Genomic DNA, 18,755 nt, shown 5'->3' on the forward strand with positions numbered 1-18,755 from the left:
GTTTGAAATCTTTCTTGCAGCAGTTTAGTCCCACTACTGTATGTCCTGTTTCTGAGGACACGGAGATTCTCTTTGTCTTTGCAAAACTTCTGTTGTTCTTTAAGCTACATAGTTTAAACTTTCTTCCCCAGTTTTTTCCCAACCATCAGTGATATAATTTGCTTTTTTTTGTTGTTGCTTTCCGGAATCCCCTATTTCCAGAGCTATCTAAGAACTGCTTAGTTTCAAACATGAAGTAAAAATCTTAAAAGCCGGCGTGCAGTTCTTCAAAATCATACTAACAACATTAAGAAAGAAACTTCAGTTTAGCCAAGTGTTTCCTTGCCAGCAGTCTACGAGACTCTTGCCAGAGATGTTTCCATCAGTGTGGAAGCTAGCTTACCTGCTTCTGGTCATAGCTCTTTGCCTGCAGATATCAATTGTAAGGGAAGCTCTAAGATTTTGGAGATGATGTCAAATTCTTTCAACTTCGTCCTTTCCAAAAAAAAACCCCAACAAAAAAACCTACCCAAAACAGAGAACTTCCTGAAATTCATCTCTAAAGCTGTTTCATGCAGGAAGCTGAAGCTATTGCACGAAGACAGACAGCAACTTGTTCCCTCTGCTTTTGCCATGTCTGTTCCCTTAAGTAAACAGAGGCAGTTCTGACAGTTTCTCAACGCTACTTCACAGAGTAATTTTCCAGTAACCAGAGTCATAATTAACTCACAGGATCTGTTTGTTTAATTGTAGTTTCTGCCTGATTTTGTAATACCAATCCTTATGTTTTTTCCTCATAGTATTTTTTTAAAAAATAATTTTGTGATGTGACAGTTATTGGCTAGGCATCCTTTTAAACACTGATGAATAATTAGTTTTACTGAGCAGTTATAAATTCTATCCAATGTCTTTATTACAGGTATTAAAATCATTAATCATTCAGCTAATTGCTTATTGGCATTCTTTTGTAGCTTTTAGAGTTTAACAAAGTTCTTGCTGAGTAACATAGATAAACCATCTAGCATGAGGCAGGTCACTTCTTTTATAAAGGTAAAGGTGACAAAGAGTGTATCCTCAGCAAGTTCGCTGATGATACCAAACTGAGAGGGGTGGATGACATCCCAGAGGGCTGTGCTGCCATCCAGCGTGACCTGGACAGGCTGGAGAGCTGGGCAGAGAAGAACCTAATGAGGTTCAACAAAAGCAAGTGCAAGGTCCTGCACCTGGGGAGGAAGAATGCTAGGCACCAGTACAGGTTAGGGGTGGACCTGCTGGGAAGTAGCTCTGAGGAGAAGGATCTGGGGGTCCTGGTAGATAGTAAATTATCCACGAGCAAGCAATGTGCCCTTGTCGCCAAGAAGGCCAATGGAATCCTGGGCTGCATAGGGAAGAGTGTGGCCAGTAGGTCGAGGGAGGTCATTCTCCCCCTCTACTCTGCGCTGGTGAGGCCACAACTGGAATACTGTGTCCAGTTTTGGGCTCCCCAGTTCAAGAGCAGCAGGGAATGGCTGGAGACAGTTCAGCGTAGGGCAACTAAGGTGACTGAGGGATTGGAGCATCTGCCTTATGAGGAAAGGCTGAGAGAGCTGGGACTCTTTAGCCTGGAGAAGAGAAGGCTGAGAGGAGACCTTATTATTGTGTACAAGTATCTAAAGGGTGGGTTGAAAGAGGATGGAGCCAGGCTCTTTTCAGTTGTTCGCAGTGACAGGAGGAGGGGCAACAGGCACAAGTTGGAACATAGGAAGTTCTGTTCAAATACACGGAAACAGTTCTTTACGGTGAGGGTGACAGAGCACTGGAACAGGCTGCCCCGGGGGGTTGTGGAGTCCCCTTCTCTGGAGATTTTCAAGACGCGCCTGGATGCAGTCCTGAGTAATGTGCTCTGGGCAATCCTGCTTTGGCAGGGGAGTTGGACTAGATGATCTCTAGAGGTCCCTTCCAACTCTGAAAATTCTGTGATTCCGTGATTTTTACAGTGTCGACCTCAGTAAGATGTAACAGTTAGGAAAGGGGTGTGTCTTACACATATTTTTACTTGAGGCCCCTATCTGGATTGCTGATGTTGGAGTTTTACATGAAGAAAGGTTTGTTAAGAGGAGGGGGAGGTTTGATTTTGTTTTTTGCTAGAGCAATATTAATGAGGAATAAGTAAGTCTGCCCTGGGATTTCAAAAGATGGTTGTCTTAAACTTCAGGTTTGCAGGTCATGGAGGCTGAGTTGATTTTCAGGGCCCTACTAAAATGGTACTCTGCAGCTTGGAATACCAAATCGTGCAAGCAGAAGAAAATTTGCATTAGAGCTTACACACTCAATCCAGTTAAAGATAAATTTGAGATTTTTCAAACTTCTTATTTTCATTTTTCCAAGTGATATTGTGCCTTACAAGTAAAATTAAAGATTAATGTAAAGATTTATAAAGACACTCCTTTTCAAATGAAATTACTATTATAGCATCAGACATATAAAACAGGATAGAACACGAAGAGAAAACAAGATGTTTCTGTACTCTGTTTAGGTTATACTTCTGAAAAGAAAAATTCATGAACGTGAGGGGTGAACAGGTTTGGAGTTACTGGGAAGTTTACGGTGGCTTTAAGCTACTCCTTTATGTCTCTTTACCTCCTTCTTCCCATAGCTCAGTTTCCTTTCTTCCCAGACCCCATGTGCCAGAAAGGGGCAAGCAAGAAGGCCACCATGGACTTTTCACATTGTATGTTCCAAAATGCATGGCTGTGTGTTGAATAAAGGGTGCGTTGTCCCTGGTATATGTATTATCGGATGGAGATATGTCTGTAACTGGAAACATGTATCAGTGAAGTTATAAAATTAATAAGAAAATCGAAGAGTACTCTATGCATTCTTTAGGCATTGAGTAGATGGAAAACAACACGGTTTAACGTATATTTTAAATGAAAAATCAAGAACAGTCGTGTGTATTTGCTATACACTGAATAGAAAAGATAACTGGGAAAAGAGGGTTAAAAACCGAACCGGAGTAAACCTCAATGAACCTGTAAAGATAAGAAACAAAAAAAGCAATCTTCTGCTTTGCCAATAGATAAAGGTTTATAACTAGCATGCCCTTCTAGTGATGACATATGGCCCAGCATCATGGCCTGTCTTTCGGTTAAATGAAACAAAAACACATGGCCATGTTGAGAATTACGAACAGTGCAATGACTGGAATTATTTGCACTGATCAAACAACCAGATAACAGGCATACCTGGGAAAATCAGGAGAAACAAATGTCAATGTGCAGAACATATTGCCATAAAAAATGTCGTAATGAGATGATCTCAGTATGGGCACCTAAAAAAGAAAATGAATCAGGAGTATCTAAAACAACCACTGCAATGAGATAAAGAAATGGGGTTTGTGAATTGAACCTGGAAAAGAGTGAGAGTAGGCATGACTGAGCGAGACATTCATCTAAAGGCAGTCTGACCGAAACTTTTCCTTGCTGTCAGGGCACAAACTGTGGAGAGCCTATTTTCCTTCTCTGCAGTTAAATATCAGCAGTTATCATTTGCATACACACGAATGAAACAAATTTTGCTGAGATGCAGATGCTTCAACTGTGCTAAACATTTTACACATGCAGATGTGGCAAACTGTGGAGTTACATTTACACAGCTCCAAACTCTTCTAGCTGCCTACCTGCAGGTATTATGGATACCGCAGGGCCGATATACCTGATCGCTGTTAAAAAGTGGTGTCACTTCACTTCAAAGTTGGTGTGAGTTTACACCAATTTGATAGATATCAAATCGAGCTCTACTGGCTTTTCTTCCTCTTAGTAACGATTAATGGTGTAGACATTTCTATAACTAGATTTATTGTCCTACTGATAGTTCACTTTTAATTATCCTACTTAAAGTTTTCTACTTTCAGAAAATTTAAAGTTCAGATATATCATTATCATAAATATAATTAGTACCTCAGAAAAATAGATTTTAAACATGGAGCAAACGCTTAAGCACAATCATTTAACACAATGCTTGCTGTCCTAAAATAAAGAAATGCTTAAAAGGCTGACTACTCCTGCATATGTTGTTTAAGATAAGGAAATTGAGGCAAGAAGTTGAAACACTTTCCAAAAACTGCTTAGCACGTTAGTGGCCGAGCAGGGATCAGATCTTTCTTGTCTCATCTGCATGTACCTGAGTATCTGGAATACAATATATCATTGTCAGCTTGAAACGGTCTTTAGTTTTTAGTATTTTCTGGGGCTGTTTATTAATTCTTTTACTAAAATTGACATCTGATTAAGTATTTTATTCTGCCTTTGTAGTCTCTTCTTATACAAAGCGTGACTTTCTGCCCTGCTAAGTGAGGATTTACTGGGCTAGATGTTGATTCAGTAGGTTGCAAGTGGAGTGGATGCCCCCTGAGGGTCATACTGAAGCTTGAGGGGAGCTTTTTGAGCAACATTGCATCTTAAAGACAATATATCAAGCTGATAGATACATGGCTCTTCTGTTGAGAAATTCGCAGTAGAATTATTGCTGGTTGCCAGTTATTACTTGGGTAGTAAGGAGTCTCTCGGGAATATGGATTGGATAAAAAGGGTTAAGCTGAGGGAAACGTTACGCTGAAGACCTTGGTGATGAGGCGTGTTTGAAATAGTCAAAGGATGGTTTGTGTGCAATTTAGAATTACCATTTTTTGGGGGGGAAGCGAACTGTAGTTTTAATGATCAAAGCATGATTAGTTTAATAGAGCACCTTTCTCATTATGACTCAGCAGAGACTTGACAATTTCTTTGTTGTACCCTTCCGCCCACCTGCCCCGTTCCTTTGGAAGCACATAGCTGAGGATACTCACTAGTGCATAGCTGAGGACATTCTGCGCAAGCCACAGGAAGTCTTTCAGATTAAATAAATTCGCTGTATATTCTGACATGGTGGTTTGAAAGTAGTCAGCTGGGCTTGTTCTACAGGTCAGTTGACTTTCACAGGAGAGATTTGTCCAAATTTTCTACTCTTCCCTATGCTGTGCTTTTGTTGGTAGAAGAGATTTGAACATTTAGCTGAGATTACCTACGCCATTAAAATAACATCCGCACTGAGAATTGTTATTGACATTTAGACAGCTACATCTTTGTTTTTTGATGAACATTCCTGTATGGCTATAATAACCACCACTATACATACATAAAGCTTAATCAGAGCTTGTACTTTGTAGATCTCGGAGAGCTTTACAAAAAAGGATAAGTATTATTATCTCCATTTAACAGATTGAGAAATGAAAGACAAAGGTGAAGTGATGTGTCCTGACAGAACTGGAAATAAATTTAACGCTTTTGCCTCCTCAGTGAGTTGCTCACACTGTGTCCTCAATAACAATGTGAACTTTTGCTTCCTGGCCAAATTACAGCTCGGCTAATTAAATTCATTTTTAGATGTAGCTTTTTTGCTGTGTAGAATTTCTGTGTGCACTTAAACAATTGGTGCATTTTAAGCTACAGACAGTTCAGTTCTAAATGAGGTAGTACCCTGCTTTGAAGGGATACTGAGTCTTTCTATTGGTGTCAGCTTGTGAAAACAGTTTAAAACCCTCTAATAAAAGTTTTTACATTATTTGTACCATCTTTCTCACACTGGCTGAGTTTGCCTGCTAACAACTTCAGGAATCACTTTATAAAAGGATGACAAAATAATTCATGATTATCTGTGAGTACTGTACTTTACATCTATAAGATTCAAACTCCCTTATTACACAACTTAACTCCAACATGAGTTATGTCGCTGCTAAACAAAACAATGTTAAATGAGGTAAATATATGTTCTCCATTTTACTCGGAGAGTGAAATTTAATTCACATACAGAGGCATTTGGTGTGCAGATGTTTGTTTTTGGTGGCTCAGCTGGAGGGATGTTGGGGGCTGTTCAAGTTAAATCAGCCATCTTCTTCCCTCTGAGTTGAGGTGCTCACAAGCTCTTGATTGGCCTTGAAGGTGTTGGCAAGGGACTTGCAGACCATGAATTACCTTAGTCTCAGACATCTCCTGGATTTGGAAAGAGGAAGACTTCAAGTTTGCTTGGTATTTACTGGAGCCTTAGTGCCTAGATCTAGATAACAGCAGCAGGAGGAAGCATGCAAAGGCAGCCAGGCTGGCTCAAGCCCCAAAATTCTATGTTGTCCTTTACGTGGTAATAGAGAGGAGGGGAAGGGAGCGAGGGAAGCTAGAGATCCTGTTCCACTTCATTTTGTCCTAAAAAACCCCAGGAGGGTCGCAGAGCTAGGGGCCAACTTTCAGAAGTAAAATACCTGGTAAAAACTCAAGTTCCCCAGCAGCCAGCTTTTAGTAAAAATTTCATATGAGAACTGGCAGACATTGAACTTAAGGGAAAGGGAACAAGCCTCTAGACTGGAGCAAGCCGTGTCTTGTGCCTTGCTCTGTAATACAATTTGGAGCTGGAACTGAAGAATTTTGAAGTTCCCCAGTCACAAGTATGTATAATGAGAGTAAACCAGCCAGGTGCTAGTTCACATATCTCTGTATATATATGTCAGTATAAATAAAAACTATTGTGTATGACTGATGACTTTTTTTTTTTTTCTGAGCCAATGCCATTCTTTCATCTGCTTCAGGGAGAGAATGAATCAGACAGTGTATCACAAAGTCTGTTACTTTCTTCTTAGTAACCACCTCATATACAGGTGGTAAGTAAAAATCATAAAACTTACTGTAAAAACTTAGAGCTTACAACTTATGCCCCGAGATTTACAACTACGCCTTAAGTTACAGATCTGTGAGACTGTTTTTTCCAATAGAGAGAAGAAAGAAAATAACAGCAACAAAAAATTTCTGTTGGGAAGACCGAAGAAAGAAGCAAATGGTAACCACTGGACCATGAAATGCAAAACTATTTAACAAGGGTTTAAATGACAAAAGCAGTAACTTTCTGGTGTTTCAGCTCTCTGGAAAAGAGCTACAGAGCTATGGCTACAGACAGGCATTATATATAAACGTTCCAGATGTGTTTATATACAGAAAGTTTCTTCAACAGATTGTGGTGTTCTTAAAGAAAAAACAAAGCCATAAACTCATGGGTGCAGATTGGCATAGTTCTCTTTACTGCATGCAGCGAAATTTGCAGCAGTTAAAGGTCACTGGTGGTAGGCATCGTTACTGGCAGATTTTGATCTGCAGTTCCTGGACTTCATAAAAGTTAATTTCCTTGACAAAACAGTGGGCTAGAGACGGAGACTTCAGTGAATCTATTTTGACTTCTACCTAAAGACCTTTTTTGCCTTAAAATTTCTGCTGTTTTCTTTTGAAATTATTATTAATTTGTAAGGGTGAGAAGGTATCTGAATGGTAAAAAGTCTGATTCATTTTACTCTTGCTGGGTAACATTTCTGTGAACATTTCTTTAACTTCTCAGGGTGGCAGACCTGGGCACAAGGAGAGGTAGATAATATTTGAACAGGTGGTAGAGAATATGTTGCTTCTGAATTACTTCTGGTGTTTGGAGGTTTGCTTTTAGCAAAGTGATATTCATGTAACTGTGTTGGAAAGACAAAAATAAAGAAATAGCATTGTTCAGTAGTGAAAATGTTAAACTAAATGGACCATGTTAACATTGCTGTTGATCCTGAGGAACAGTTTTTCCAGTATATGGAGCATTTTGTTTCCACCCGGCATATGTTCTCCGTGGTTTTCTCTGCTCTAATTCATCCATGTTTTTCGACAGCTCCAGATGGCATGATGCCTCCAAGGCTTTCATCTGCCACTCCGACCAGTCTTCAGGTTGTCTGGTCTACACCAGTTCGCAACAACGCCCCAGGCGCGCCCAGCTATCAACTCCAGATGCGGCGGAGGCATTCTGCTGGTGACATTTTAGAGTATGCAGACCATAGCAAGGCCACCATCAACTGCTGAGCAAGAAAAGTTCCATTATCTTGAATGTGGCTCACCTTTAGGGTGGCTGGTTTTGCTACAAGACAAGTAATGTTTTAGTCTTTCTTTAGGTGCTGGGATGTTTAAAGATGTAACTCATGCTGCTTTTCTTTGCAGTTTGCTTTCCAGCCCTACTGCTTCCTTACAACACAGGGTCGGAGATCTTCAGCCGTACACTGAGTATGAGATGAGAGTGGTTGCCTCCAACAGTTATGGAAATGCTTATAGCAACTGGACTTCAATGACTACAGCAGAGGACAGTAAGCAGTCTGATCTTGTTTAATTCCCTTCAGCAGAAAATGTAAATAACAGTTCAGCTGCCATTGCACGTAATTTCTTCTTGGTTATCAAGCTTGCTCAATTAAATACAAATAATGTATTTCCTTCCTGATTATTAACTTGCAATAATAACTCCTAAGGGATCAAGTATCTGTTGTCTTAGATTTTCATAAAACATGCATATTTAAATATATGTTTTGTGAAGCAGTATCCGATGTCTTTATATAATATCCCTCCATGCATATGTGTTCATATAGGGTTTAAGATACAGTGGTAAGTACAGCTTTGTAAGTGGTCTTCCTTTATATTCAGAGGCTTGATTCTGATTTCAGTCATATCAGAGAAAATAAGTTGAAGTTAATAGTATATGACAGTTGCCTTATCTCTGTGTTGAGAATACCTAAGCTATACCGCAGCTGAACAGAACTTTTCATTCCCAGTGATCTTTGTTAATTCAAAGTGGTGATCTACTGGTCTGAAATTGAGTTTGTCGTTGACAGTCCCATCACTTTCCTTGTTAATAGTTCCATGTTCTGCAGACTCGCTCCACATAATTTGTTCAACAGTCCCTTGATTTAACAAACAGGTATTAGCATATAGGTACAGCCATTTAGTTGGCAGGGAAGGATTTTGCACCTGATAAAATCTATAAGCGGAAACATATGACAAAACTTGAGCTCGTGCTACATAATACATATACAAAATACGTGATGTCCAGCTTTTTTTAAGAAACTGAGCTACTAGTTTTGCCTTACAAGGTAGCAGGATATCTAATAGCACTCTTTTTGGAAAAATCTGTTGTTTTCAAATATATTTTTTTGCCTTTTGTTAAATCAGTACTAGATGAACCCATTGTACCAAATTTTTAGAGAAATTAAGTATTTTCTGAAGTGATTTTTCCTGTTATATCTCGTTTAATAAGAAAGTAAGTCATTCTGAGGAGGAAAAGGTGGGGTGGGGTGTGTTTCATTACTGGTTTCATTACTATGTTGCTTTCTTTGCCTTCACACCAAAGCGCCTTGTGGTCGTACTCTGTTTTACACTGATAGGAGATCTGCGTTTCAGACCATAAGTTTAACCTGATGCTCATATGGATGTTGTAGCAAATATTCAGTGCTGGTGACTCAGCTCCATTTTAGTCCCTTCTCTAAATGGATAGCTATGTCGAGAAAATGCCCAGCAGAAAACGTGTTCCCACAATTGCAAAACATTTTTCTTTGTAGCCGAGCAGATCATTCACAACAGAGATTTATCTGATAAATCCATTTAAGCTCCAAAGGTATAAATGCTCCTATGAACACATTACCTATAAGTAATTACCTAATAAAAGTAAGTTCTGAACCTTGTCTTTACATACCCAGACATGTGTTTTCTCCCTGTGAAAATCTTCATTGAGACTCAAGTCCTTTATTGTAATTGTTTGTTACTAAAATTGGATGCAGTATATTAAATGTGTCTACATTCATAGTCTAAATGCAGCCAATCTCCTATGACTATTTCATTCAATCCGCAATGATTATTTAGCTCTGGTCAGATAGTTCACAGTGTGTTTTCTTTTTAGATAGTAAGAGCACAGAACTTCATTTAAAAGGCATCGCTTGTTAGTATACGTAGAAATTATTTTTTGTGCAAAGTATTAGGGGGTAGAATTTTAAAATTCTCTTTTTGGGAATTAGTGATAGGGCAGAAGGCCTGCACAGGACATGCATTCCTATATAGTCTTCTGGGACATATATGTAGAAGTTACCTGCTGCATAGAACTTGAAGATATGCAGATTAGTCGGTTTGGGTTATTTTTTAATGCAAGACAAAATGCTGTAAATAATTTTCAAATACTTCCATTCACATGAGTGTGGCATTAGTAACTCATTCTATGCATTTTTTAGTCTAACCTGCCTGTGCCAGATAACAATAATGTACATATCCTATGAATATTTTAAAACCTGCTAAGCATGTGTTAATAAAAGATATTTGTTCCAGTGATCTTGGTCAGTGTAGCATCAGGCTATTTACTGCCAGACAAACAGAAACTGCTGATGAAGTTTCTGGATTAGATCTTGCTTTCAGTAACTTGAACGTAAATTTCAGATAACTATCTTGCGATGTAATCCCCACTGAACTGAGAGGTCAGTATCTACCATTGAACTGAGAGCAGAATTTCATGCGTTTCATTCAGAAATAAAACGAAAATTTCTAGATGTAAAAAAAGAAGATAGCAGTTAAGTATTCCCTTTTGTTATGGCAGGTCTTCGAGCTATCTGAGGAGGAAGCTGTAAAGGAGTTTGTTATGGTTAGCAGAAGTTGGCCCAGTGGCAGCTGCTGCATTCTTCTGCCGTAGCTTTATGATTCACAAAATTATATTGGTTGGTAGCAATCCACCCGGTGTAATCTTTGATCAGAGGGACATTTCCCAAATGAGAAGGGTGCTTTTTCTAGTGCTTGAGAAAATTCATCTTGATTTAGACAAGTTTTAAGCTCGCAAAATTGCTACTTTAGAGAAAAGCTGCCCGTTCCTTTCTTTTGAATATCCCAGAAACGGCCTGCAGTCCAGTGGGTTGCGTACAGCCCGACATCTCAGTCACCAGCCTGTTCTCTACGTTGGCTGTGTTTCAGTCCTGTGGGTCAGCGTACGATTCCAGTACGGAGAGCTGGCTTGCACTAGTCAAAAGAGAAGGTTTTGCAAGTTGCCTATCAGGCGGTTCCATTTTTTATTCTTTAGTTCTTACGTAAGTGACTGCAAGTCCATCTCTTTTACGTATAAAAAAGTTATAGGACAGTGCAATGTTTATTCGCAATAAGAAATGTCAAAAGTAGTCACTTGAGACCATTGTATATGGAAGTTGCAAGAGAAAAAAAAAACAATTAAAAAAAAAAAAAGAGAGAGCTCCTGCAATTTATCAGCTGAGTTATTATTTGACAAAGCAGAGAAGCATTATTCTTATCGTATAGAGTACTATGGTGTGGGCTCCTCTGGCTCGCTTACCGCAAAGCTTTGGTTCCAGGTTGAGGACGCCTATTCTCTTAAAGCTTCCTCATATAGACAAAAGAGAGAGGCAATGCAGGACAAGAGGGTCGACAATGCAGTTCTTAGCTTTTGGAAGTGCTTGCTTTCTCTGCTGATTATATTCGTTGTCTGAGATGGCAAATAGTTAGTTGATGTGAACGTGGTCACCTGTGGCCAAGAAAGAGAAATGGAAACTGAAGCAAGAGAAGACAAAACCTGGTGAGGTGATAAAGGGAAGAGAAAGTCATGTGACATACACGACAGGGTGAATAACAGAAGGACAGAAGAACAAATTAAGCTGAAGTAGTATTGTGGTAGATATGATACGATGATTGTATGATAAATAGTACAAACTGCCCGTAAATGTTTGTAGATTAGGAATTAGAAGAAGTTTCTTAACTGGTAGGCTGAGGTTCTGGAGCCGATGTGCAGTAGAGCAGTAGAGGGCAAATAGTCTGAATACTCTGAAGACAGCCCTTAATACATATTTGAAGGGGTTCATATGGACTTCATGTCATTGCATGAACAGCCTAATGACTTTTGAGTTCTGTGATCTGATGTGATAAATGATTCCTGTGGTCTCTTGTGCCCAGAACTACACACTTTGGATTTTCTGCCAGATACACTCGGTAGTATAAGACAGACACCACATTTCGTTAATATGTATAATTTCATTGTCTGTGTTCCTGAAAAGAGTAAATGAGTCAAGAATAAAAGGCACAGAATTTCTATTCTGCTTAGTGAAAGAGTTTCCCAGCAAGTCGTGTATTTCTCATTAGCTTTAAAGGGCATTAGTCCAGGTACATGTCTCAATACGTTAATAAAAGTATAGATTCCCCCAAAATACATCCATGAGAGTACAGCTCCTCGCTCCCCCAGTCTGTACGATAAGTAAACATATGTGTGGTTCTAGGCAGGGAATTAAAAAAGATTAATGACAATTTTGTGCCTTCATTTTAAGTCGAGTCTGAACTTTTGAAGCAGATGAGCAAAATAGCCTGCCATAAAAGATAATTTCATTTGCCAAAATGAAACTACCTTCTAGTATGAATACTGTAATGAAATGGCTTGAAATATGAAGTAAGAATCTTAAGGAAAAAGATGCCCACTGTTCCGATGCTCAGTAGTTCTTCTCTAAACAATTACATCCATGTAAAAAGCTTTATGATTTTATTTTCATCATTGTCAGGCTGAGCTGTGTAGCTGTCATACTTTGCAGTCTTCCCTCCAGTGACAACCACATTGACAACATGTTATACTCCACATTGATTTTACAGTTAAGGAGCTGATTGTGATATATAGGGATTTTAAGAATTCAGCTGAGAGGCTGACTTTTGCCTTTTATCATTCCATTAAAATTTTATAACCATCTTTTTCATGTCATTTCATCCATGAATTCTTACTTTAGAAAGTGATAGCTACTGCTGTGAGCATAACTTTTCTCATGTTCAGAGCTTTTTATTGTATTAGCAAACTATCCCAATTATAGTTAATACTCATGTTTTACATAATTGTGGTGACCCTTTCAACCAAGCAGTATCGTGCTAGTTGATTTGTATATAGAATTAGATGATTCGGCTTGCCATTTAAAAAGAAGCTGCACGGAATGAGTGTTGGGGACCAGGATTTAATGCTTTCCCATCCAGTGGGGCCAATTAAGCATCTCTCAAATGTCTTGTTTGAACTCAGAGAGTCTTAAAAGTCTCTCTTTTAAAAGGGCAGTAGGGAATGTGTGGGTAGGTATGCTAGATACCAAAATATGCTTTTTTGAAAGGAGGAGGAGGGACTAGGGGGACCCAAAGTTTAAGTTTGACAGCTCCTCCCATACATTACAAATAGTCCATAAGGAATATGTCTAAACTCTGGGGGGGTTGAAGCACAGGTTCAACTAATTATCATGAATGCTTCACCTGTAATGCCAGCAACTTATTCAGTAGGAATAAAAAGGCTTATCTGTTCCCTCACAACAAACTGCTTGATTGTTCTGGGGGGTTGTTTTGTTTTGTTTTGTTTTTTCCTCCTGCAGAAGCTCACAGTATGATAGCTTATTTGTGAGGTATAATTAGATAAAATGCAAGTTTGGAGCTCAGTGGTAAATATTATGTCTTACAACTCCCTTCCCCCATTAAACTAGAATTTGCAGCAACTTATTTTCAAGGTCTTCAATTCCAAAGCAAATTTTCATCTTTCTCCTTCACCCCAGCAAAATTTTCAGTTTACAGAGTATACATCTAATTCAGGTTTACACCTCCACCTCTCCATCTTTCACTGAAGTCTAAATAATGGCCCAAATTTTGTTCCAGCTTATGACCTAATTGATTTTGCCCAAGAGTACATGCAAATAGAATTGAATTGCTCTTTACAACAGACCATCTTTTACACTTGTAAATTCAGAGATCTAAATTAATCCTAGAGTGCACAAGCATTAAATATAGAACTCCATCCTTATTATCACTGTGAGTAGAACAGGATATGATATGAATGAGTTTTATGGAGTTGCTTTGTGATGCATCATATAATGAAAGAAAAAACACTGTTACTTTTCTGAATTTAAAAGCAAAAAAAAAAAAAAAAAAGAAGAAAAAGCTCGCTGTCCCAATTTTACGTCACTATTTCTGCAGACATCAATGGAATAATCCTGATTTACTTCCCTCTGTATGTAAGAGGAGAATCAGGGCTTCTGACTGCTTCAGCTCCTATATTCTAAAATATAGGAGGAGACACTGAATGTGCTGGATTTGTTTTCTAGGGTTCCCCTTTTCCCTCTCTCTCTCTTTCTCTTTTCACTTAAAAATTATCAGGAATTATTTAACTTCTAGTGAAGTAAATTATTCTTCCTTTAGAGGTACTGTTCCTTGTGGTTTAGACAGCATACTGCTTCATAGCAGTTAAACAACGGAGTTGTTGACTACCATGGAATTCAGCATACGCTGTGTCGTGTGTCCTGGAGTCTTAGCACACCCACAATCACTAATGAATTTTAAATTTCAGTCCTTAGCATTTGAAACATAGCTCCCCTCCCCCCCCCCCGCCCAAATCCCCAAACCTAAAGCTATTTTAAACAATTACTAAATCCAAGTATATCTTTTTTTAAGATTTCAATAAAATGTAACATTCACAGAAAAATCTCATAAACGTCAAAATTGCTATGTGCAGAATAGAGGGGAATATAGTATTTTCTTGGTCTGCTGTAGCAATTTATAGATTTCAGGACGTGGTTTATAAGAATGCTAAATGTTCTGGAATTACAGCTGTTACTGATCAGTGATTGAGCCAGATTTGTGTTATTGCACCATGTTCTTGCTTGTACCTAGAGAGCAGTAAAGCCTCAATATAATAAAAAGCACCTGCATTTTAAATGAAATTTCAATTGAAAAACTTAACAGCCCTTCAAATTGCAGAATTTAACGCAGCCCAGTAAAGCTTAAATAACACTTTGCCTCCACAGGCTGAGGGTTTTGCATTCAAGGTGACTTGATTGTGTCGCATGGTGAAATTATTTACAATTAAGGAATTTCTCTGGAGGGCTGCAGAGTATTTGCTGTTCCACAACACCTATGCAGGCATATGGTCGGTCTTTTTCAGTATTCATGGAAGCTCCTGAACCTTTATGATAATTGAATCAGTTAGAGTGCTGAGTGGAGCAAGCATAAAACCTGTTAACCTAAAGGTCAGATCTGTGCATTGTTTATTTATCAGTAGGTGAAAGAGCTAAATCGGCAGCTTCTGTCACAGTCGCAGTAAAAAATCACCTATAATATTAACAGGGAGTAGATAAATTGCAAAAAATGGATTAGAATTATAAACAGAATGAAGTAAAATATTGAATATATAATGAGAGATGCAGTAGGGGCTTACTGAGCTGCACAATATGCAGCTTTGTTATGCCTGTGCCGTTGGTTGCAATTAGTAGCTAGCGCTCTAGAAAAACAGCAACAAAAGCTAGAACTGCACATCTCTATTCATACTTAGCCGTACAATTTCTCCACGTGCTAACAGCATTGATAGGACACTTTCGCGAGACAAGAGGAAAAAAGATGCAGAGGAGGAGGGAGGAAGGTTGGGAGGAGGGAAGGTGTACTTACAGAGCAGCTTGCCTTTGAGAAGAGCGCCATGTTCATCCCTTGAATAGCTGGGCCTGCAGTTTCTGAAGAAATAGGCTGGTTAGTAGATTTGAACTTCTTTTGTCATTTTGAGCCTCGTTTGATGAGTACTGCATGTTAATGGTGACTTTTGCAAATCACGGACCACTAATAAATTTCCTTTCCTTTCTTTTTTCTTTTTTTTTTTTTTTTTTTCTGTTACAGAACCCGGACCTTTAGATCCACCGCTTTTATTGAATGTTACAGCAAGGACAGCAAGCATCACCTGGCAGCATCCTTTAAAGCCAAATGGCATTATCACTCATTATAATATTTTCCAAAATGGCCAACTGCATGCTACAGTGCTAGGAACTAGATCTAATTGCACTGTAGAAGACTTGCATCCTTACACTGTCTATGTGTTTCAGGTAGAAGGATGCACTTCTAAAGGATGCTCTCTTTCACCCGAGGCCCTAGAAATACAGACTCTTCCAGATGCACCTGAGGATATTCCTGCTCCAGAGCTGTATTCTGATACTCCAACTTCTGTGGTCATATCCTGGCAACCACCTGCTCACTCAAATGGTTTGGTGGAAAACGTTACGATAGAAAGGAGGGTGAAAGGAACAGAACAAATATCAACTGTGGCGACTCTCCCTTTCGGTCAGTCCATGAGTTACATTGACCAGAGTACTGCTCTGAGCCCTTGGCAGAAATTTGAATACAGAGTGCTGATGAGCACTCTTCACGGAGGCACGAACAGCAGTGTGTGGTCAGAAGTTACCACTAGACCATCAAGACCTGCTGGTGTTCAGCCACCTGATGCAGAAGTGTTGGGACCACATTCAGTTAAGGTAGGAAGAATTCTCATTGCCTCATGGCTTTAACATGTTTTCCTTGTAGCAACTGTGTATTTAAGAGAGACGTCTACTGGCTGAGCTAACAGATTTCATTGCTGCAGGGGTAGTTGAATAATTAGCGTCTGTCCTTTGGCTCCAAAGCATAGATCCCTTTCCATTTTTTTCCTTTACACCAGCCTCTGGCATCATACTCCAGGTCATTTTTGTCCTTACACACGTGATGTATTTTCAATATTAAACTTGAATGCTTACTTTTAACTCCTTAATGAGATTAGAAAATAACCTACTACCTTCTCCAAAATTTCAAGACTTCATTAAAATGCTAAGAAGTAAAAAGATCTTTTTATGTCATTAAATCTTGTATGTAATTATCAGATTTTTAAAAAAATAGCTAATGAAGAAAATAAATAGCATTGTGGTTCTCCTGATTTACAAAAGAAGAGTGTTACAGGACTACCTGGGAAGTTTCAATTATTCACATCGTTCTGTTGGGAATGAACTCTAGAGGACAGGATAACTACCATTGTTTTGGCTTGCATACAAACTTCATTCAAGGGAAATTAGTGTAACCAAACAAGAGGGATTTTTGTAGCTTAGAAGCCTCATTGTGTAAATACACACATGCTTCCATGGATTCAGTCTTGTAATAATGCCAAAAGTATTGGTACAGTAGCTTGCTCACCAGAGCACAAAACAAAGGACATTTGCATAGGATTGAAGTTCATCTGTTAGATTCATTATTTTTGGTATACATTGTATTTTCAAAAGGTAAACAGGGTGGTGTTACCAATGCTGTCTAGATAGTTTGAGGGTATGAATTTAAGCAGTAAACCAATGCTGATTTTTTTGCTTTGTTCACACATAATTTTAAGCTATGAAAAAGGATATTCACTATTTGACAAAAAAAAAAAAAAAAAACAAGCTTTTAAAATTATGTTTTAATGTCTAAGGAATTGCATGTTACCTCTGCATTAATAGAAAATGAATTCAGTATGAGTACAATGGTTACTGTAAGAATTAATAATGATCGAACACTAGTAATTGTGATGAATTGCCAGAGTGCTTATTGAAGATTTGGGCTATCTTCTTCCAGGACTCTGCCCTCTGTGCTTCTGTAGATAGCTCATACTATCCACCACGGTTTATAGTAAAGCATTTTTCACAGATTTACCAGAAGCAGCAACGCTGAGTAAACAGTAGCCCTAGTTCAGTAGTACGCTTACACACATGTCCACATTTTATTGCGTGAGCTTTTACACATTGGCTTCAACTCCGAGCACAGAGAAAAAGTCACTGAAACCTTTAATGCTTCAGTTAATGGGCTAAGGGCGTAATAATTTTATACCTTACCCATATCTTTTCTTTCTCCAAGTGCAGTCAACACCCAATCCTAATTTTAAAAGCCTTTGAGTTATCAGCGGTCTTGTCATTCTTTACTGGATCTCTTTTCTTGAGATCAGAGGTGTATGCTCAGTTGTAATTTTACTGCCTTTTGCTCAGCTCCAAGACTAAGTAATCTACCAACACTGAAAGTCAGTTTGATCATTTATTTCTTCCGAAATCTGAAAATAGGCAGTGCATTCTTCACTCTCTAATAATTTAATTTTGATATAACAATGCTTTTAAAATTTGTTTTCCTTTCTTGCTGAAGTGTTCAAATGCTTTTTTTCCCCCTTCTTCCCCAGTCTATCATTAACATTCAAAGCTCTTTAATGTCTACGTTGTATGACCTTCTGTATGAGTGGTGGTCATATTTTGTGTCGCTGCTGCTCTTTTACTCTCAGGCTTGTTTTTTCCACCTGGAGACACATTTGTTTGGTCTGTTAAGACTAATTTCTGTCCAAGATGCTGAAGCCTGGATGGTTTTATTTCCATGACTCAGCTTTACTGCTAATTTTTCTTGATTTTAAATATTTAGGTTGAAATGTTCAAAATAATTAAAAGTGGCAGCATTTAATTTAGAAAAGTCACTTATGTATAGGCCTTTCCAAATATACTTTCTTCTGAGTATCTGTCCTTCAGCAAAAATTCTCTCTCTCAGCGTGTAGAGTATTGGTATTCTTTGCTGATATGGACATAAATTGTTCTAAGTTATTTAGTATTTTATTTTACTTTGTGTTGTTTAATTTGATATGCATCATAATTGGGGGACAGTTGGGAATACTTGGTATGGATCCTGTGCAGAGAGTATTCCATGGCTGAGACATTACTTTGCTTCGGATTTCTAAGATTCTCAGACTTCTTAAAAATCTTAAAATTTCTCTTCCTTGTCCGGGACAGCAAGAGATTTTTGATATTTTTTTTTTCAGCTTCCATTATTCCTTCTTTATTATTACTTATTATGTCTTCAAAAAATTGAAATGAAGTTATAGGTGCAGAAGAATTCATTGCCCGCCATCGCTGAAGAGATTATGGAGGAGGCTTGCTGCGCCCAGTGGTTTTCTCCCCTTCTGCTTGTTCGCAGACGGGAGCAGCAGATGAAGTGACTGGGATTTCATCTTACTTGTTGGTCTTCTTACAGGTCTGTCAAGTGGATTAGCTTGCGAGTGGGGGTGGTGTTTCCTTCTCTTCAATTTTATGGCAAGTTCACATTAGAGTAGTAAGACTCTGCGACCACCCAGTGGGCTGCGCTGTGGCACTAGTG

General features: G+C 38.6%; 1 protein-coding gene across 1 annotated transcript in view; it reads left to right on the plus strand.

Moving 5' to 3' along the window:
* USH2A (usherin) overlaps positions 1-18,755 on the plus strand; it is a gene marked incomplete at its 3' end in the record, with an annotated part of 409,152 nt that overhangs the window by 258,278 nt on the left and 132,119 nt on the right. Inside the window, exons 38-40 of the mRNA XM_082480510.1 lie at positions 7,681-7,831; positions 8,004-8,146; positions 15,477-16,105. Of these exons, the coding sequence (XP_082336636.1) occupies positions 7,681-7,831; positions 8,004-8,146; positions 15,477-16,105 (923 nt within the window). The remainder of the gene's footprint in view (positions 1-7,680; positions 7,832-8,003; positions 8,147-15,476; positions 16,106-18,755) is intronic.

This window comes from Vanellus vanellus, assembly GCF_965231255.1.
Source record: "Vanellus vanellus genome assembly, chromosome: 3".
Lineage (NCBI taxonomy): Eukaryota > Metazoa > Chordata > Aves > Charadriiformes > Charadriidae > Vanellus > Vanellus vanellus.